General features: G+C 39.0%; 1 protein-coding gene across 4 annotated transcripts in view; it reads right to left on the bottom strand.

Moving 5' to 3' along the window:
- KYAT3 (kynurenine aminotransferase 3) overlaps positions 1-21,993 on the bottom strand; it is a 63,522-nt gene that overhangs the window by 31,224 nt on the left and 10,305 nt on the right. For 3 of the 4 annotated variants that reach the window (XM_025417738.3, XM_025417739.3, XM_025417740.3), the window contains 2 exons: positions 2,043-2,101; positions 1,383-1,527 (listed from right to left, as the gene is read on the bottom strand). In XM_025417738.3, coding sequence (XP_025273523.3) covers positions 1,383-1,527; positions 2,043-2,101 — 204 coding nt within the window. Of the gene's footprint in view, positions 1-1,382; positions 1,528-2,042; positions 2,102-18,263; positions 18,494-18,574; positions 18,790-21,993 lie in introns of those variants that run through there. The other variant, XM_025417741.3, reaches the window with a different exon arrangement.

The raw sequence follows: 21,993 nt of genomic DNA, 5'->3' as shown, positions 1-21,993 counted from the left end.
AAAATATGATGTGTGTCAAGAGAATATTCTCTGCAAACACTGATGTAGCCACTGTGAAAGACAGTATAGAGGTTCCTCAAAAATTAAAAATAGAGGGATCCCTGGGTGGCGCAGCGGTTTAGCGCCTGCCTTTGGCCCAGGGCGCGATCCTGGAGACCCGGGATCGAATCCCACGTCGGGCTCCCAGTACATGGAGCCTGCTTCTCCCTCTGCCTGTGTCTCTGCCTCTCTCTGTCTGTGTGACTATCATAAATAAATAAAAATTAAAAAAAAATTAAAAATAGAGCTACATATGATCCAGTAATTCTTCTGGATATTTACCTAAAGAATCTGAAAACACTAATTCAAAAAGATATAGGCACCCTATGTTTATAGCAGCATTATTTACAATAGCCAGTGCAAGTGTCCATTGAGAGACGAATGGATGGCACACCTGGGTGGCTCAGTGGTTGAGCGTCTCTCTTTGGCTCAGGGCGTGATCCCAGAGTCCCGGGATCAAGTCCTGCATCGGGCTCCCCACATGGAGCCTGCTTCTCCCTCTGCCTATGTCTGTGCCTCTCTCTGTCTCTCATGAATAAATAATAAAATCTTAAAACAAAGAGAGAGAGATGAATGGATAAAGAAGATGTAGAGTATATGTGTATGTATATATTTATATATATACATACACATATAAAATGGAATGTATGTGTGCATGTATATAGTATATATACTATATGTATTATGGAATATTATTCTGCCATCAAAGAGAATAAAATCCTGACATTTGCAACAACATGGATGGGGCTAGAGAGTATAATTATAGTGAAATAAGTCAGAGAAAGACAAATAGTATACAATTTCACTCAAATGTGGAATCTAAGAAACAAAACAAAGGAAAAAAAGAGAGAGAGAGAGACAAAACAAAGAACAGACTCTTAACTCTAGAGGGAATAAATGGATGGTTAGCAGAGGGGAGGTCAGTAGGGGCACGGGTGAGATGGGTGAAGGGAATTAAGAGTACACATAGTGATAAGCACTGAGTAATGTATAGAATTGCTGAATCACAATACTGTACACCTGAAGCTAATATAACACTGTATGTTAACCATACTGGAATAATAATACTAAATAAATTGGAAAAAAAAAAGAGGTGACTCTCCCTTCCTTGTTGCCATAAGACCTTACACTAGAACAGCAGTAAAGGAAGGACCAAGATAGGAGGGGTTAGAAGTTGGGAACTGCTCCTTTTAGTAGAAAAAGGCAATGGTGGGGGTTCCTCTGATTATCAGGTTGGGACAGCTGGTCCCAGAAAGTCAAGTATACAGAAGTGATAGGATGACATTCTACACAATACAATATAAAATACAAGTTCATACCCCACATTGTCTTCATATACTTACAAAGCCTCGTGTATACTGGTTCAGGCTATCAATTGCTGCAATCTTTGATAACTCCTCCTTCACATATATAGGAGGGGATATATCTGGGAGGCCTTGACCAAGATTCACAACAGAGGGGTCAGCAGCCAACTTTGTAAATTCAATCCTAAAATTAAAAAATACTAATTAGTATTAATAATTACCAACTTAGCTTTTTATACCTCATGATCTTAACATAAAACTGAGAAACTAAGACCTCATTTAGTCTTACAAATAAATAAAAAAGAGGTGAGTTCCCAACAAAAACTTTACCACCTACAAAATGACTTTATCTCATTAAATGATAGCTGAACTAATGAACTTAAAAGTTTCTTACAAATTTCAATTTCATGATACCCATAGTTTCATCATCTATTTTCTTCCCTCAACCGTACCAGCTTCCTCATGGATCACAAGAAAGTTCTTTGTCCTTTTCTCTGCCTTATTTGCAGGCTTAGCACATGTGCCAGATGAATAAATCAGGTATGGATTCTTAACTTCCTTCCAGTTTCACTTGATGAATAAATTATAATGTCTTTATTTGTAGACCATAGAGGAGGCTAACAATTCCCAACTAAGAATATCAAAACGTGTAGGAAAAAAGCTTCACCAAATTATTATTGTTTATTCTAAGACACTTACCACACGTTACTATCAAGGCCTTCAATTCGTTTTGCATTGGTAATTTTCAAAGACATCTTCTGAAAGATATAATTATTGAAAGGTTTTTAATATTTCTTTAATCAAAATTCAAAAAAGCCAGAAAATCATAGATAACTCTACCTCTTTTCCCTATTGTTGCCATTGAAAAAGAAGTACCATAATGACAAATGCCAGACCCCAGTGCAAAAATCTGAAGTGGAATCATCTCCTACCTACTCCCCTAAGGGCTGTTTTTTCTTATGATCCTTGGATGTTTATCACAAAAGAATAAAAATTTCATCCTAGCCTAAAAAAATAAGCCAGTTTGAAGGCCTGAAATATACTGAAGAGAACAATAATGATACTAAAAAAAGGTCAGCTTAAAAAAATGCCTTGAATTATTCTCTGAAGATTGTTTTAGGTAAGATGTCCTAACAGTTCCACAAATAATCTCCTTGTATGGCATACAGGAAGCACTCAAAAAAAAAAAAAAAAAAGGTTTTAAAACTACTCAATAAAGAGTCCCAAATAATAAGAGATCATATTATTGAGTACTGAGTATGTACCAAGCACTGTTCTCAGTGTTGTACATAATTAACTCATTTCATATTCACAACTCTATGTAGTGGTTCTCTTGTTATCCCTAATTTACATACAAGCAAAGTGAGGTATAGAGGATAATGTTACAGACCTTTATACACCTGCTCAAGTTTACAAAAGCTGGTAACATTTAAACTCAAATAGATTCAACTCAGGATTTGAACCCAGGCAGTTTTACTCTGGAATACATACCCAGATTTCTTTTTAGATTTTATTTATTTATTTTTGAGTGAGAGTATGAGCAGGGAAAGGGCAGAGCTAGGGGGAGAGAGAGAGAATCTCAAGCAGACTCATGCTGAGCACAAACCCTCCCCACCTCCACTCCCCTCCCCCACCAACACAGGGCTCAATTCACAACCCTGAGATCACAACCCAAGCCGAAATCAAGAGTCGGATGCTTAACCAATTGGTACCCAGGTGCCCCAGATCTATTTCTATATACTGTCTTTTCTGTAATAAAACCTTATAAAAATATTACCAGAATGCTGCCTCCTAAAAAATGTATATTAGATGTTTAGATCGGGTCTCCTTACGTCAAGCAAGCTAGGGTTATGGTTGAAAAATATTAAAAGTTAAAATTATGGTACAGCATACAATTTCTTAGTTCTCTAGATCTTAAAATTAAGTTTATACTATCTCCCCAAAGCACTGAATTAGCGTTGAGTTCACTGTTAACAAGCTGCTAGGGAAAAAAAAAATGATTGGCAGCATTTTTACAAAGATTTTCCTAATAGAATATTAAAGCAATTTTAATTCAATCTGGGAAGAAGATAATGATAATGGTTATTAAATAGATCATTGTTCTCATTTTATTCCAACAATGGAACCAAGAAAAATATCTTTTATTCTCATATTTTTTAATCCTTGAAACTCCAATGAAGTAAATCACATGCATATTCTCCAGAGGTTACGGTGTCTTCCAGAATAGCATTATGATTAAGTACCCACCTGAACATGATGCTATTCTAGAAACTACAATTATAAAACTAAAAAATCCCAGAATGACAGACAGCAAAAGATATTTTAACAATTGTCCTTTTCACTTAAAAAATATTTAAAACTTAATGATTCATTTAGCATGTGGCTACAAAGTACAAAATCATATATAAAAGTGAGCAAAGTCTGCAGCAGATCATTTAGACATAAAGTCTAATTTTACTTAAAATATTTGGATAATTGAAGGCAAAACACATTTCCAGATTTAATTTTAAAATTTATGTCCAGAACAGTCTCTCTCACAACCTCTCGGTCTCTATTCCTCTCACTTCTATGCCTCAACCATTTTAATATTTCAGATATTCCATCTTACTTCTGTACCTTCACATAAGATCATTCCTCTATCATAATGGTCTTTCTACACCAATGTTTTTCAACCTCTTTTTCATCACTACCCCCATAAAGAGACCTTTTAGATATTTTTTCTAATCGTCTCCCCCACTGCCTTATAGAATAAGAAGTATGATTTTGTAAGGCAGGGTTGAGCTTTACAAGGTCACAAAACATTGTATTAGCTATGGTTGATTTCACCTGCCACGCACCAATTTTCTCCCCTTGAGGGCAATAATGCTCCTGTTGAGAATGCTATACTCAATTTGATCCCTGCCCCCCACCACCCTGTTTCTGCACTTGAATAACTCCTAATCCACTTGCCACTTTACAGCTCTCAAGTTAGACTTCATTTCTTCCAGAGAGTATTTTCTGATTCCCTAGGTCAAGGTTATATGCTCTTCTTATATTCTCCTATTACATGGAGTACTTTCCAGCATTTATTATATAACACATAATTTTCCTGTTTATTTACCTGTATCCTTCCTTAGACTGTAAGCACTGAGGATTAGTTCTAGCTTGTTCACTGGTATGTGTCTGTATTAATCAGGTGTCTCCACAGAAATGGGGCCAATTGGATGTGCATATATATAGCGATTCAAGGAACTGGCTCATGCGACTTGTGGGGGCCAGCAAGTTTGGAGTCTGCAAAGCAGTCCAGCGGGCTGGGGACCCAAGAAGAGTTGGGTGTTACAGCTCAGAGGCTAAAGGCAGCCTAGAGGCAGAAGTCTCTCTTCTCGGGGGGAACCTTAATCTTTTTTTTCTTAAGGCCTTCAATTGATTAAATCAGGCCCACCCATATTCTATAGAGGGCATTTTACTTAAAATCTACTGATTTAAATATTAATCTCATTTGAAAAACACCTTCAGAGACATCTACACTGATATAGATATCTGGGTTCCTTGGCCTAGCCATGTTGACACAAAATTAACTATAACGGTGTCCAACACATAGAACTACGTTTAGCACATAGAAAATTTTCAACAAGTATCTGATGAATGAATGCAAAAATCCACACATTAGAAGTGAATGTATGGTATCAGTTGGCTTAACTTATGTTAGGTACTTATTGCATCAGCTTAAGTTAATTTATGGTTCAGTAACAAATGACCCCAAGGTCTTGGTAGCTTAAAATCACAAAGGTTTCTTTTTCATACTACATATTCACTGAAGGTCAGCTGCTGCATTGTTCCATGTCACTGTCACTCTGAGACATGAGCTGATGAAATAGCCTCTTTTTGGAATACTGTCAGTTTCATAGTAGAGGGAAAAAAAATTTTAGTTTCTACTTAGATGTTCACATACCATTTCTACTCACATGGTATTGGCCAAAGCAATTCATGGCTATGCCTGATACCAACATGGCAGAAATGAAGTCTGGAGGTAGAATGATTATTGTGGGCTGAATTGTGTACCCCTCCAAATTCAGGTTGAGGCCCTATCACCCATTACCTTAGAATGTGACCTTATTTGGAAATAGGTTCGTTGCAGATGTAATTGGTTAAATTAAGGTCATGGATTGCAAGGAGGCTAATCCAATATGACAGTGTCCTTACACAAACAGTAAATTTGGAGACAGTCTGGCATACAGAGAGGATGTCACATGAAGATGAAAGTAGGGATCGAGGTGGTGCTTTTGAAAGCCAAGGAATGCCAGAGATTGACAGCAAACTACCAGAAACTAGGGGAAAAGCATGAACAGACTCATTCTCACATCATACAGAAGAAACCAACCCTGGCACACTTTGCCTTTGGGTTTTTAGTCTACAAAACTGTGAGCTAATACAGTTTTGTTGCTTAAGCCACTTAGTTTGTAGTTCTCTGTTAAGGCAGCCAGAGGAAATTAATAGTGATGAACATTAACAAGACACCCTATAGTGTCTAAAAACATCAAGATTCAGGAATAGATGCAAATGCGCACTATATAAGAATTACTGTCAGAGTAGATTCAGTCTTATGAAATGAAAATAAACCTGTATCCTATGGGGAATTAAGTATGAGCCTCGGGTATATGACAGGAAATCTACAGGACCTGTATAATTTCTGGACCAGCTATTTCATGAGCTGGTTCCTGCTCCCAGGTAGATTAATGCCTGGCATACATATATTGCACTCATATGGGATAAACACAAAAATGCTAGTGAAATAATAAGTAGCATCTTTTTTTTGTCAACTTGAGGCTGAAAAGTGAAGTTCTACAAATTCACCACTAGGTGCCACTCTTGGCAGAGATGAGAAAAGCTTATTGCTATTCTAAAATGATTACTGCAATGGTGTTCAAACAAGAAAAACTTGGAAAGAAGAAAAAATATTACCAGTTATCCTATGACTCTAGTATACTACAGTTTCAACTATATATATTTTGAGGACTCTGCCTGTAAGACCTGTTGGTTTTAGGTGGGATAGGATAGGTAAGAAAGTCTTCTGAAATGGTGCGGTGAAGCTGGGTAAGTTGAAGCTGTTACATCTATGAGTCAAGCATAAAAAGGATAAAGAGTGCAAGAAAAGGTCAGAAACAGAAATAACAAAGCTGATGGTTAGAGAGATAAAGATAATAATCAGACGTGAGAAACAGACTCTAGTACTTCACGTCTAGGCTGGAGCAGAAAGTAAATGACCATATAATGGGCAACCCTCTACTGTGCTGTCTGGGCAGGTAGGGCAGCCAAAACATCCATTATTTATAGCTGCAATCACATGTAATTTTTAAAACATTTGCCTTTTCTTTTAACAGAGTATCTTAATGATGTTACAAATTTTCTCAGTCATCATAAAATTTTCACTTTTAATTAGCAGATATTATTTCAGGTTATTTATATACCACACTTTACTCATTCATTCCTTATCGTTTGGGCATTTGTTACTTCCAGTGTTTTGCAATTATAGGTAGTGTTTCCACTGTGCATTTCATTATAGGGTTTCTGCTCTGTTTCCTTCAATTTTAAAGTTTGATATGGAGGTGAATGCCCTATTAAACACAAGTATTTATTATCACAAGAAAGATGATATATCAATATATAGTCATCTAGTTCCAGCTAAGCTAACTAAACACACAACTTTTGGTTTACTTTTATGGAAAATGTAAGGTATAAAATTTGATGTTCCAACAACCATAGTGATAACACAGTATCATTTTCCTTCATTCCTCAGCACTTACTCCCTAAATGTCTTTTTAAAAAAAATACAGGTCTATTTTTTTTTAAGATTTTATTTATTTATTCATAGAGATGGGGGGGGGAGAGAGAGAGAGAGAGATAGGGGCAGAGACACAGGCAGAGGGAGTAGCAGGCTCCATGCAGAGAGCCTGACGTGGGATTCGATCCAGGGTCTCCAGGATCACGTCCTGGGTTGCTGGTGGCGCTAAACCGCTGTGCCACCAGGGCTGTCCTACAGGTCTGTTTTAAAAAGAAATTTTGCAGGCCTCTGGGTGATGCAGTCAGGTGTCCAACTCTTGGTTTCGGCTCTAGTAGCGATCTCAGGGTTATGAGAACAGCCTCCAAGTTGGGCTCCACACTCATTGAGGAGTCTGCTAAGTTTTCTCTCTCCCTCTCCTTCTGCCCCTCCCTGTGCTCACTCTTTCATGTTCTGTCTCTAAAATAAATACATATATTTTTTTAAAGATTGATTGATTGATTGATTGACTGATGGCACAGAGAGAGAGAGAGAGAGGCAGAGACACAGGAGGAGGGAGAAGCAGGTTCCATGCCGGGAGCCTGACGCGGGACTCCAGATCAAGCCCTGGCCAAAGGCAGGTGCTAAACCACTGAGCCACCCAGGGATCCCCTAAATACATATTTTTTTTTTTAAAAAAAAGAAACTTTACAAATAATTGCTTAAAAAATTGCATAATTTACTGACACTTTACCAGTTTGAGAGTTTGCCAGAAATCTGAATCTGACTAAAAAACTTTGTTACACTCTTTCCTAGCTTTGAGTGTGAGAAACAGATAAGTGCATAGATGCCTTTGAAGCTCCTGAAGCTATATTACCCAGTTCTCTTAGTTGCACAGACAGAAACTCAATCAGTTTAGGCAAAAAAGAGGCATTTATTAGAAAGCTCATGTCACCACAATAAGGAAAGAAGTATAGCTAGGCTTATGGGTAACTGAAGCCAGAAACCTGAATCTCACCAGGTTCTGCTTCATCTACATTTCTACCCAATCTTGGTCTGCTTTTCTCCACTGGAGACAAAAGCACAGTCACGCCTCCCAATTTCAGCACCAGAGGGACTGAGTATTGCTTTCTCTACTTCAATTTGGAAAATTCTAGGGAAGGACTCTGAATGACCTGGCCTTGGCTAATAAACTGTGGCTTTTCCCCAATAATTTAAAAAGTACTATGTAAGTATGGTTGTTAAGACCATGATGAAAAAATGTCAGCAAAAGCAGTGTAGAGCAAGATCATGACAAGTATAGAGATGCAGCTGAATGATGATGCCTTTTTTTTTTCTTTTTTGGATGATGTCTTTTTCATGTGCTCACTATCACTCAAATAAAGGTAACAAACCCGACTTCACAATCCCCTGATTCTTCCAGGTATGCTCCCTGAGCCAGAACCTGTCAACACCCCTGGATAGTACCTCTATAAAAAATTAGCTTCTACTGAAAAACATGGTTGGAATGGGAAAAAGAACATTTTCCAGGGAATAGGAGTTGATGATGTTCTTAAAAGAAGGGAGGGGTCTCAGGCTATGGCAGTCCATCTCAACGGGAAGGTTCATGGGGAGAGTGCTGCAGATACCCTGAATCTGTAGCAGAGCTAAAGATACGGAGCTGAAGCTTCTATTGCTGCAACAGAGGGCCAGGGGAAAGAGCTGGCTGTAGAACCAAATTCTAAGGCAGGGGTGAAATTAAGTCTCCTCTTATATGCCAGCTGATACATTGCTAGTGACTGCAACCTCATGTCGTGTTTACATTCTAACCACACTGGCTTTCATTTATTCATGCAACAAATATTTATTGAATATGTATTGTGTACAAGGCACCCTTTGGTGTGGGATATATCAGCGACAAAACAAACCAAGGTTTCCTATTTTCACTGAGCCTTTCTTCTTTCTATACCTCAAACATACCTGGTTTGTTCCTATCATTATATTACTCTGTATAGTCATTCACCTCTACTTTTCTGAAGAAGTGATTTTGAGATTACCCATGTGACTTGCTCTGGTCAATAGATGTGACACACACATGTCTAAGAACCTATAAGTGCTTTTGCATGGTTTTGGCTTCTCTCCTCTACTATGAGAAGACCATGTCTCCGACAGGCGGGCTACTCCTTTAGCCTCAACCTTGGAATAAAAAGACAGAGTGCAGCAATGTTGCTGATATAAAAGCCTTTGCAATTGCTGTGGGCTCTGCTTGGAATGCCCTTCTGTTAGGTCTTACTTATGTGGCTGGCTCCTCATGTCATTCTATTCAATGATTCCCCAGATTCCCCACTCCACTTCACCTCACCTTGACTTTGTTTGTTGGGTGTATGCTGAGGAGCAATGGCTGCCTCCTGCCCTTGGAAACTGGTATGTAGCAAGGAAGCTGTGTGCGTGTGTTTGGTCAGACCTCATGGTGCCTTGGGGGAGATGCAAATGAGGTTTTTTCCCTACTACATAAATATTTGTATGGTTAAACACACACACACATGCACGCGCACGCACACACACACACACAAACATTAAAATATACCCTCCTCAAAAGGTCTTCTAAAATTACATGCCTTAATATTACTCATTGCCTCTTTCCTAGTAGCCCCACCAAGGATTTTAGCATATTTCTCTATTTCTTTTTAAAGTTTTATTTATTTATTCATGAGAGACACACACAGAGAGGCAGAGACACAGGCAGAGGGAGAAGCAGGCTCCATGCAGGGAGCCCGACATGGGACTCGATCCCGGGACTCTAGCATCACATCCTGGGCTGAAGGAGGCCCTAAACCGCTAAGCCACCCAGGGATCCCCAGCATATTTCTCTATTTAATTTTCTTAGAACATTCACCACTATTTGAAATTATTAGTTCCTAATTATCTATCTTACTCACAAAAACAAAAACCTCAGACAACAAGGACTTATATCTTGTTCAGTATCTAAAATGGTGTTTGGAAGGTTGTATTTACAAGTACCTTTTGAACATATGAATGAAATCCTACCTCTTTTTAAGTACTATCCTTACTTTTAAGTACTTCAGTGGAATCTTTCCTCTAACCTATCACCCAGTGCTACAGTATGCACTTAAAACAGAAGATGGGATGCTATCACTTTGCTCTAAAATCTTCAGTGATTCTCATCAAGCTATGAAACATAGTTCAAATTCAAAACTGGCACTCAAGGCCCATAATCTATTTCCAGCCTTCTCTTCCACCATGCCATCCCCTCACATACAGTGATTCAATAGCACAGGGCCACTTGTCATTCTCTAATTACATTCATGGTATTTCTGTTTCCCATGCTTCTTCTTCTTCTTCTTTCTTCTTCTTTCTTCTTCTTCTTTCTTCTTCTTCTTCTTCTTCTTCTTCTTCTTCTTCTTCTTCTTCTTCTTCTTCTTCTTCTTCTTCTTCTTCCTTCTTCTTTCTTCTTCTTCTTCTTCTTCTTCTTCTTCTTCTTCTTCTTCTTCTTCTTCTTCCTTCTTCTTTCTTCTTTCTTCTTCTTTCTCCTTCTCCTTCTCCTTCTTCTTCTTCGTTTTTAAGAGAGAGAGGGAGAGAGAATGCACGTGCACACAAGAGAGAGCAGGGGGAGGGACAGAAAGAATCTCAAGCAGACTCCCTACTGAGCACAGAGCCTGACACAAGGCTCAATCTCATGACCCTGAGATCACGACCTGAACCAAAAGCAAGAGTTGGATGCTCATCCAACTGAGCCACCCAGGTTCCCCAAAGAGAGAGAATCTTAAGCAGGCTCCATGCCCAGTGTACAGAGCCCAATGTAGGGCTTGATCCCACAACCCTGACATAAAGACCTGAGCCAAAATCAAGAGCTGGACGCTTAACTGACTGAACTACCCAGGCACCTATTTCCCATGTTTTTATTCAAATTCTTCCCCCCTGTTTGATATGATCTTCTCATAATTCCCACTATGGTAGGCTCAGAAATGACCTCTCAAGAGATGTCCACATCCAAACCCTTGGAACTTGTGACTATTGCTTTGTACATTGATATATATCCTTACATTCTTGCAGATGTGATTAAATTAAGGGTCTTGAGTTGGTCTTGATTCTTTTTTGGATTAACTAGGTGGGCCCTAAATATAATCACAGGTATCTTTAGAAGTATGCAAATGAAAAGGCCATATGAAAATGGAGCAGAGGGCAATCTGAAGATGCTGGCCTTAAAGATTAGGTTGATATGACCATAAGCCAAGGAGTACCAGCAGCCCCCAGAAGCTGGAAGACATAAGGAACAGATTATTTCCTAGAGCCTCTTGTTGACACCTTCATTTTGGCCCAGTGATACTGACTGAATTTTCATTTGAAAATTTCATTTTCATTTGAATCAGAGTTGAGAATAATAAATTTCTATATTATTAAGTTACCAAGTTTGTGGAATTTTTTTTTTTTTTTAGATTTTATTTTATTTATTCATGAGAGACAGAGAGAGAGAGAGAGAGGCAGAGACACAGGCAGAGGGAGAAGCAGGCTCCATGCAGGGAGCCCGACGTGGGACTCGATCCCCGGACTCTAGGACCACGCCCCAGGCCCAAGGTGGGCAACCAAACTGCTGAGCCACCTGGGGATCCCCAAGTTTGTGGTAATTTGTTACAGTGGCCATAGGAAACTATTTAAACACAATCTACCCGACGACATATAGTATGGTGTTTAAAGACCTAAAGAGTGTGATTAAAGAAAATCACTAAACCCTTCCAAATCCACATTTTCTTACTAGTACATTGGAGATGAAAATAGTATTTACAAAATAGGACAGTTAGAAGGATTAAAGGAGACATCATGTAAAGCACATAGTGCAGTGGCACATGGTAAACATTAAAAAAATGTTTATTATTACTGGTTGACTTAAAAAAATTCTATGAAATCTATTATGATTTTGTAGAGAATCCGATTATGCTACCCCAAAGTATGTCACTTTGACATAAGGACCATTTTGAGCTGAATGCAACTGAGAAGCAGACGAAAGAAAAACTCTCTGCCCTCCCCTCTCTACCAGGATAAGCAAGATTATAGAGACAATTCTAGACTCTTATTATCTGAAATAGCACCAGAGGAGTCTACATAAAAACGCTTATTAAAATTACCCTGATATTCCGTTCCTAAGCCCCTTTTCATTTGTCTTGTCACTTCTCTATACATTTATGTCTTAAGATGCTATACAAACCCAAGTTTGTAACCACACCTTCTGAGTTAGTTACTCATCACTGAGCTCTCTCATGTGTAGGTACAATGCATATGTTAATTAACTATGTTTTACTCTAGTTAATTTGTCTTTTGTAAATCTAATTTGCAGGGCCTCCATCAGAAAACCTAGGAGGGTAGATATTTTTTTTTTCCTCTCCTACAATATCATTCAGTGGGCTCACAAATCTTTTTTTTTTTTTTTTAAGATTTTATTTATCTATTCATGAGAGACACACACAGAGAAGAGGAGGGCAGAGACACAGGCAGAGGGAGAAGCAGGCTCCATGCAGGGAGCCCAACATGGGACTCGAGCCCAGGTCTCCAAGATCACACCCTGGGCCGAAGGCCAGGCCACCAGGGCTACCCGGGCTCACAAATCTTAAATAGTTGCCAGGTGACCCACAGAATGGGAGAAAGTATTACAACACATATCTTAAAAAAGACTACTATTTGGAATACATAAGGAACTTTTATACCTCAATAGAAAGGCAAACAAGATTTGGCAGCCCCTTTGTAGAAGACATATGAATGGTGGCCAAAAGCACATAAAAGATCCTCAATGTCATTAGTCATTAGGGAAATGCAAAATAAAACCACAATGAGGTGCTACTAGATACAGATCAGAATGGCTAAAATTGTAGGTACTGAGTGTTGGTAAGGATGTGGAGCAGCTGGAACTCATACAACCCCTGGTGGGAATGTAAAATGGTACAACCACATTGGAAAGCCACTTAGCTTAAAAATTAAATAAATGTACCCTACAACTGAACCATTCCACTGTTAGGTTTTTGTTTCTTAATTTAAATTCAGTTTGCCAATGCATAGTATAACACCCTGTTAGGTATTTATCTAAGAGAAATGAAAATGTATGGCTATACAATGGCTTGTACACAAATGTTCATAATTGTTTTATTCACAACAGCAATAAACTGGAAACAACCTAAAAGTCCATTAACAGATAAAGGAATAAACAAATGATGGTATGTCCATATAATGGGATACTGATCAGAAATAAAAAGGAATGAATATTACAACATACATAAATTTAAAAATTATGCACGTGAAAGAATAAGATAGTACACACTATATAATCCGATTAATACAAAATAATTTTTAAATTATTTTTTAAATTTTAATTAATTCATTTATTTATTACTTTATTTTTCTAGAGATAGAGAGAATGTACATGTGAGTAGGGGTGGGAGGAGCAGAGGGAGAGGGAGAGAGAGAATCAAGCTCCATGCTCAAGTGCAGAGCTGGACACAGGACTTGACTTCACAACCCTGAGATCATGACCTGAACCAAAATCAAGGGCCAGACACTTACTGAGCTATCCAGACACCCTTAAAATAGTAATTTTTTCAGAAAAGCAAACTAATCTATAAAGCTAGAGCAAATCAACAGAGTGAAGGATGGATTGCAAAGGAACATAAAGGAATCTTTTAGGAATGAAGGGCATGTTCTGTATGTTGACTTAGCAATGGTTTCATATATATACACATCTTTAAATAATCATTGAGTTTTATACTCAATGGATGCTGTTTATTGTATCTTGATAAAGCTGATTTTAAAAAGCTGCCAGAGTAGTTTCTTATAAAATTAAAGATACTATATAACCCAGTCATCACTCTCATTGGTTTTTACACAAAGGAGTCAAAAAATTATGTTCATAAAAAATCCTGTGCATGAATGTTTATACCAGCTTTATTTATAATTGCCAGAGCTTGGAAACAACCAAGATATCCTTCACTAGGTGAATGGATAAACTGTGATACAACCAGACAACAGAATATTATTCAGTGCTAAAAAGAAATGAGCTATTCAGCAAAGACAACACATGAAGAATCTTAAAGGCAAAATCATGAGGATAGTAAAAAGATCAGTGGTTTCCAGGGCTTGGGGGGAAGGAGGGATAAACAAGTAGAAGGCAGGATTTTTAGGACAGTGAAACTATTCTGCAGGATACCATAAAGGTGCATTTGTGTCATTATACATTGTCAAAATCCATGGAATGTACAACACTAAGAGTGAACCCCAATATAAACTATGGACACTGAGTAGCAATGATGTTTCAATGTAGGTTCATCAATTGGAGCAAATGCATCACTGTGGTGGCGATACAATAAAAAGGGATGCTGTATATTTGGGGGGCAGGGGATATATGGGAATTCTCTAGATTCTGCTCAATTTTGTTCTCTAAACCTATCAATAATGCTCTAAGACATAGAGATCTATTAAAAAATGAAAAAATTTTTAATTTAAAAAAAGGTTCCAGAGCATTCTGAAATCATGGTTTCTTTCTCCTTTTGGACAAAATACTCCTCAAGCAAGCAGACATTAACAGAGTTATCTCATAGATTTTAGATTTCTTCCAAACTCTGAGTATATGTACATTCCCAAAAAACCAGACAAATCAGTCTTTAGCCACTAGATGGCACAGAACGTTCCTGTAATGGTTGAAGAACTGAAAGCAAAACTCAGAAGTGGAAACGGAACAGGGACCAATGAATTAAGATATACAAGTGTATAATTTAAATATATAAAAATCCAACTTATAACTCAAGGGCACACATATTTAACTGGAACTTTTAAGCAACATATGTAGTCATTTAATTTTATAATTACTTGTATCTAATATGCTGTAGCTATTTAATATTTGTTGACTAAAATGAGTGAAAAGGAAGGAATCTCTATCCCCTCTGAGAGACAATATATTGTGGGAAAAAAAAGTGTTTTTTAGTGGAGAACATGCAATAGCTATAGCATGCACTTACAGGGCTGATTCTAACAGAACTAAAATTGGTCTTTGACATATTTGCACTTTGCAGACTGACGGTAACTGACAGACATGTAAACTCTGGTTCTAGAGTTTTTTTTTTTTTTTAAATTTTTTTTTTTTTTATTTATTTATGATAGGCACACAGTGAGAGAGAGAGAGGCAGAGACACAGGCAGAGGGAGAAGCAGGCTCCATGCACCGGGAACCCGATGTGGGATTCGATCCCGGGTCTCCAGGATCGCGCCCTGGGCCAAAGGCAGGCGCCAAACCGCTGCGCCACCCAGGGATCCCTGGTTCTAGAGTTTTGATGGACTTTCCTCCATCCAGTGGGAAAAAAGAGTTTTGCCTTCATTTGGAACTCAATTCCTTTATTACATATAGATGTATGCTTTTTTACTTTCCTTTGAACTGGCTATAACTTGTTTTGTTCTCTCATGTGAATAAAATTCTTTAATATATATTCATTTTTATATTTCTAAGAGTCATGATTTTGCCCTTTTTTGAAAATTATCTAATAATATCTGTAGAGAAACAAGCTTATTGGAAACAAGAGTTTCTTCAAACCTGGGGACTGACAAAATAAGTAAATATATGGTTGGAATGCCAGAATATGGGACTCAGGTGAAGGGAAAAAAAGCCTAATTTATTCTCTTTGAAAACTGGATCTAAGCCAAGATCCTGTAGAAGTGAATTTACTGCCCCCCACTTATACTTAAAGAGGTGAACCCTTTTGCTTGTTTAGATAATATCCCATCCTCCAACCCCTCACAGTTAATTAGAATGGTGATGAACAGAGTCAGGCAAAACTAATCAGGGCAACTCTTAGAAATTTGGATTTGAGAGTGAGCAAGACTTCTTGGGTTTCTACTGTGTACTTGTACCAGGAAGAGATGTTAAGGTTAGATCAGGGGGCCTGCCAAGCTCTGTGCCCTGTAATACATGCCTATGTTCCAATTAACATTTCCAAGCTTGTTTAATACGCAGAGCTTTCAAGCCAGGTAGATCTTGCTTTGAAATTAAACATCAAAACTACTAGCTGTGTGAAGTAGCAAGTTATTTAACCTCTCTGAAACTCAGTTTCCTCCTTTGTTCATAAGGAAAATGAATGTGTGCCCAGGGACGTCTGGGTGGCTCAGCGGTTAAGTGCCTGCCTTCTGCCCGGGGCATGATCCCACGGTCCCAGAATCAAGTCCCACATGGGACTCACACTGGAGTTCCTGCATGGGACTGAAGCAGTCCCCTGCATGGAGCCTGCTTCTCTCTCCACTTGTGTCTCTGCCTCACTCTCTTTCATGAATAAATAAATAAAATCTTAAAAAAAAAAATGTGTGCCCCATGCAATTGCCATGATTAAGTAAGTTAAATCCATGGTGGAAAACATACCATACACTTAATACCTAGCATCTACTTAGAAAGTGGCAAAGACTCTCTTAGCTACAAAGAGGGTAAGTAACTTTACACCAAACAGGGTAAAGAGACTTGGGTATGTACTAATTGTACGATAGATAATATTTTCATGTCAAAAAAAAGAGAGCTGTGATTTCTTTAGGGAAGGACAGACTGAAAGAGATGGGAAAGTTTTTGTTTCAGCTGCTATAAAATAAAGTTTTTTTTTTTAAGATTTTATTTATTTATTCATGAGAGACAGAGCAAGCAAGAGAGAGAGAGAGAGAGGCAGAGACACAGGCAGAGAAGCAGGCTCCACGCAGGAGCCCAACGTGGGACTCGATCCTGGGTCTCCAGGATCGGGCCCTGGGCCAAAGGTGGTGCTAAACCGCTGATCCACCTGGGCTGCCCAGCTGCTATAAAATAAATGTTTTTTTGCTTTGGGCATGAAAATTTTAGAAGACACTTTAAAAAAATAAGCCTATTTTTTTTTTAAGCTCCCAGCATGGAGCTCAGTGTGGGGCCCAAACTCATGACCCTGAGATCAAGACTCAAGCTGAAATCAAGTCAGATGCTTCACTGACTGAGCCATGCAGGTGCCCCAGACCAAATTTTTTTTTTAAGATTTATTTTTATTTATTTATGATAGACATAGACAGAGAGAGAGAGAGGCAGAGAGAGAAGCAGGCTCCATGCACCAGGAGCCCGACGCGGGACTCGATCCCGGGTCTCCAGGATCGTGCCCTGGGCCAAAGGCAGGCGCGAAACTGCTGAGCCACCCAGGGATCCCCCCAGACCTAATTTTTAGAGTAGTTTTATGTTCACAGCAGAACAGAGGAGAAAGTACAGGTTCCCATAGCCCTCTGCTTGCTACCTCCCCACCAATAACATCCCCCATCAGAGTGCTACATTTGTAACAACTGATGAACCAATACTGACACATTATCACCCAGAATCCACTTTTTTTTTTTAAGATTTTATTTATTTATTCATGAGAGACACACAGAGAGAGAGAGAGAGAGAGAGAGGCACAGACACAGGCAGAGGGAGAAACAGGCTCCATGCAGGGAGCCTGACATGGGACTCGATCCCAGGTCTCCAGGATCACACCCTAGACTGAAGGTGGCGCTAAACCACTGAGCCACCCAGGCTGCCCCAGAATCCACTTTCTATTACGTTTCCTTCTAGGTGTTGCAAATTCTACTGGTTTTGACAAATGGGTAACGTGTCCATTACAGCATCATACAGAATAATTTCCTTGAGAAGACCCATTTAAGAAAGCTATTTTGAGGATAAGCAGAAAACACATCATTAATGAAAGCAAAGCAGAAAGCCAGTGGCTACACACTGCAGTCTGAATGACCTTTCAATAAGGTCAGTCTCACCAAGGGTCACATGGTGAGGCAGTAGGAGTGGGTGCCCCATGAGACATCTTATCAGCAATGACTCCTTCCTTCCTTCCTTGCTTCCTCCTTTTCATCTTTCACTCATCTATCTACTAATTATTTTCTTTGGCTTCTTGGCACCAAGGGATAATATATACTTCATATCCCAGTTTCTAAGCCTTTAAGATTTAGGTACTCAAGTAGGGGACAGAACAGATAGTAATTTCCATCCTGAGTTCTTGTTTCTTTTCTTGCTTATAGAGCAGTAATTTTTCTTAAGGTTCAAAATATCACTGCAAAGGGACTGGTGAACTGTAGGTACTTTCCTGATGTGGTTGTCAAAAGTGGAAAGGGTTAAATTCTATCCCAGATAATCTGCAAATCTGAATAATGCCTTGTCGGTGCTCTTACCTGGGAATGTGTACCAGAATTACCGAGAAATATTTTTCAAAATACACTCCAGACTTGGAGAATCACAATCTCTTAGGACAGTTCTTGGGCACGTACATTCTAACAGAGCTCTGTAGGTGATAATTCTATACACAAACACCCTTGGTTTAGTATGATGGCTTTGTCTGTTCACCATGGGTGATCACACCCACTTCCTTGGCTTCAATGAATTTTTCTGTATGGATGAAGGCCTGAAATAAGATAATTGTGGTGGTAATAAAGAAGAGAGCTAGAATTCAAGGTATTTATGAGTTAGAAATTATAGTACTTACAAATAGAGAAGCTAGTCATGGCTTTTATGAAAGTTTCAAACCTACATAAAAGTCGAGAGATTAGGGATGCCTGGATGGCTCAGAGGGATAGCGCCTGCCTTCAGCTGGGGGCATGATCCTGGAGTCCCGGGATTGAGTCCCACATCGGGCTCCCTGCATGGAGCCTGCTCCTCCCTCTGCCTGTGTCTCTGCCTCTCTCTTTCTCTGGGTCTCTCATGAATAAATAAATAAAACCTTTAAAAAAAAAAAGTCGAGAGATTAAAATTAGGTTAAATATTATGAAATTGCTAATATTCACCCATTTTGACTTATGAAAATGACAGTCAGATAACTCAACTCAAGATAAAGTACTCATATACACATCATGATTTTGCCTCATTTGCTTCATCTCTCCCCTTCTCCTTTTAACATCTTTTTCTATTGCCGAGTAAGCAAATCTTAGATGTTAAGTCATTTTGCCTCTATGTACTTGGCATATATCTCTAAAATTTATCAACATTTTCTTATAATAACTCTGATGCCATTATCACATCTAATTAACAACAGTTCTTTGGATCCATTGGTAAGGCTGTCTCAGTTTCAGTTTTGCTCTTTTTGTGTTTAAGCTACTGATCTAGTTGGCTTGCCAGTCCAGGGCTGATGAGTCCATCTAGACTGACAGGAGGCTCTAAGGAAGCATCAGTCTTTGGCCCTTGGCTCAGTCTCTAATTCCACGTTATAATCCTCTTCCCATGTCCCATCCATAGTCTCCCTGATTGGAGTCACCTGGTTTAGCCCACACTGGGCATTGCTGGCAGTGGAGAGGCTTTCTTTTGGCTAGCAATGCTTTAAATGCTACATGTTTTGGTTACTGATGGTATGTTAAGGTGCACACATTTGTTTGTCTTGTTTTGTGTAAGTAAAGGCAACTGCTAGCAGGGATCTGGGAGGTCAAAAAGCTGCAAAAATTGGTGGGCATGAAGAGAGCTGTTAGAGCACTTACCACCTTAAGAAGACCCCTCCTTCTTCTTGGTCAAGAACTGGTTAGATTGACACTGGGTCACCTGCCAACCTCAACAAAACTTCCATTCAACAAGGCACACTGAAGAACAAACAATACATAATTCCCAGACCCAGGGCACATCCTTTTAGGTGTCAGTTCAGCTCTGAGAGACCCAAAAGCTAATGGGATCCTTCAATTCTAGAGTCAAGCATGCTTATATTATGTCTAAAAACTATAGTGCTGGGAGCTATAATATCTACAGAAATTGTAACATTTTACTGAAAGCAACCTGGACTTGCACTGGCCTTTAAGGGAAATGTTCCAGTTAGACAAGATCACTCATTCGAAAAGTATACTTGAAAATAAGGATTTCCAAATTAAACAGAGTGGGATACCTATTTTAATTGGTGTACAGAGGTTTCCAAAAGGCTTCAAGATTCTAAAATAGCTTCATTAAGAGACTCATTACAAAAAGCTAATGAAAAAATAAAAAATACAAGAGGTGCCTGAAACAAAATATACTAAGACCGATGTGACCCCTACTGCTCCACTCCATCCTTCTTTACCTGAGTCCACAGGTTTTTACTAAGTCTCTCTCTGAACTGCCTTTCTACTCCGAAGAGACTATTGAACAGTTATGTTTTAAAATTAAGCTACCTAAAGTTGTATATAATCCCCCTCAAGTATCTTTCATGCCTTGGTCAAGGGCAACTTAAGAGCCATAGTTAAAGAATTTCCAAAACCCAGGGAGGAACCCTGAAAGTTTTTAGAAGAATTTAGTCCTAACTGGGACCTATGACCTGGTCTGCCATATTTTGTTACTTTGTGTGCATGCTGGTAGGACCTGGAGAGGCCATAAATGGATGCAGGAAGCGAGATGGCAAAACCCCAAGGATGACATCTGAGATTTTTGTGTAGAAAGAGCTTGCAAAGTAGCAACTGAACTTTCGCGAGCCATTCCTAAAGTCTTCCCTGCCTGCGCTGATTGGTCTGTTCTTCAAGCGTGCAAACAAAAGAAAGATGAATCTGTAGCCGATTTGAAGGCCCATTTGGAAATGCTCTTCCTATACATTCTGGGTTCCTTATAATAGACAAGGCCACACAACCTGCTCTAGCTGGTCTATTTGTAAATGGGTTATCCTCTGACATTGGTAGATTAATAAAAAGGCAGAAAATAGGATGGAACGCCACTGGTCTTTCTGCACTCATGACCACAGATGAACACTTTGAAAGCATAAACAAAGGACTTCTAGACTCATCGCCTTACAGCCACAACTCCAAGGCCAGAGGCCTCAGAAAATATCCGGCCAACTTATATTGCATCCCCAGAGGTTCATCATCGGAAGGCTGGCTCAGAGGCCAATTTCTCAAATGTAATCAACTAAGGATTAGAAGAAAAATTGTTCTGAAAGTTCCTATACAAATTCCTTGATCAAATCCCCTCAAGGGAGAGACCCCGCAGTCTGTCCACAAAACTGATGGGGGCCTGTCTCAAAACTGAGGAGGCTCTGAGGAACCCTCTGGTAAACTACTACCCTCCAATCCTCTTAAACAGCCAAGGAGAAACAAAATTTAAAATTAATGGGAAACTGGGGCACCTGGGTGGCTCAGCTGGTTGGGCATCTACCTTTGGCTCAGGTCATGATCCCAGGGCCCTGGGATCAAGCCCCATGTCAGGCTCCCTGCTCAGTGGGGAGCCTGCTTCTCCCTCTCCCTCTACTGTTCTCTCAAATAAAATAAACAAATCTTTAAAAAAAAAAAAAAAAAAGGGAAACTGTGCCAAATTCTGGCAGACACTGGAGCTACAGTTCATACTTTAAACTCCACTCTCATATGACAACAGTTCCCTTGGAGTGAAAACTAAGTTTCCATAGTGGGGTTATCTAATAAAATTCAGAGAGAAATTCTATCTCAACCAGTACAAATGACTCTGGAATATTTTACTAAAAACTTTTCCTTTTTGCCCCCAATCTATTAGGTGACCATCTCCATCTAAGTTAAAAAGGTTAAAAAATTAATTAATTAATTAAAAGGGTTAATATGGTTTGCCTCCAATGGAGACCTCACCTTAGACTTCTGTGACCAACCTGAACCTGATCTTTTATTTCTTTACAATCTGTCCTTGAAATAGAAGAATTCTAACAAAAGTTCCTTAGTTTAATCAAAGTGCCTGAAATTCAATGGGCTACTTCCAGTATTGATATTGGGAGGATAAAAAGTGGAGCACCTACAAAAATTCATATAGATGTGACTAAACTTCTTCCTCAATTGTCTCAACATCCAAGCAAGGCCTTGATTCAATAAGAGAAGACCTAATTGGCCAGGAGTTAATTAACTCTGTACTGACCCCTCTAACAATCTAGGGACAAAGTCTACTGGCATGCAACTTTCTACTGATCCCTTGCCAGTATGATCCCTTCTGCCTTCATGCCAGAAA

This window comes from Canis lupus, chromosome 6 (assembly GCF_003254725.2).
Source record: "Canis lupus dingo isolate Sandy chromosome 6, ASM325472v2, whole genome shotgun sequence".
Taxonomy (NCBI): domain Eukaryota; kingdom Metazoa; phylum Chordata; class Mammalia; order Carnivora; family Canidae; genus Canis; species Canis lupus.
This window is presented reverse-complemented; position numbering and strand designations above follow the sequence as displayed.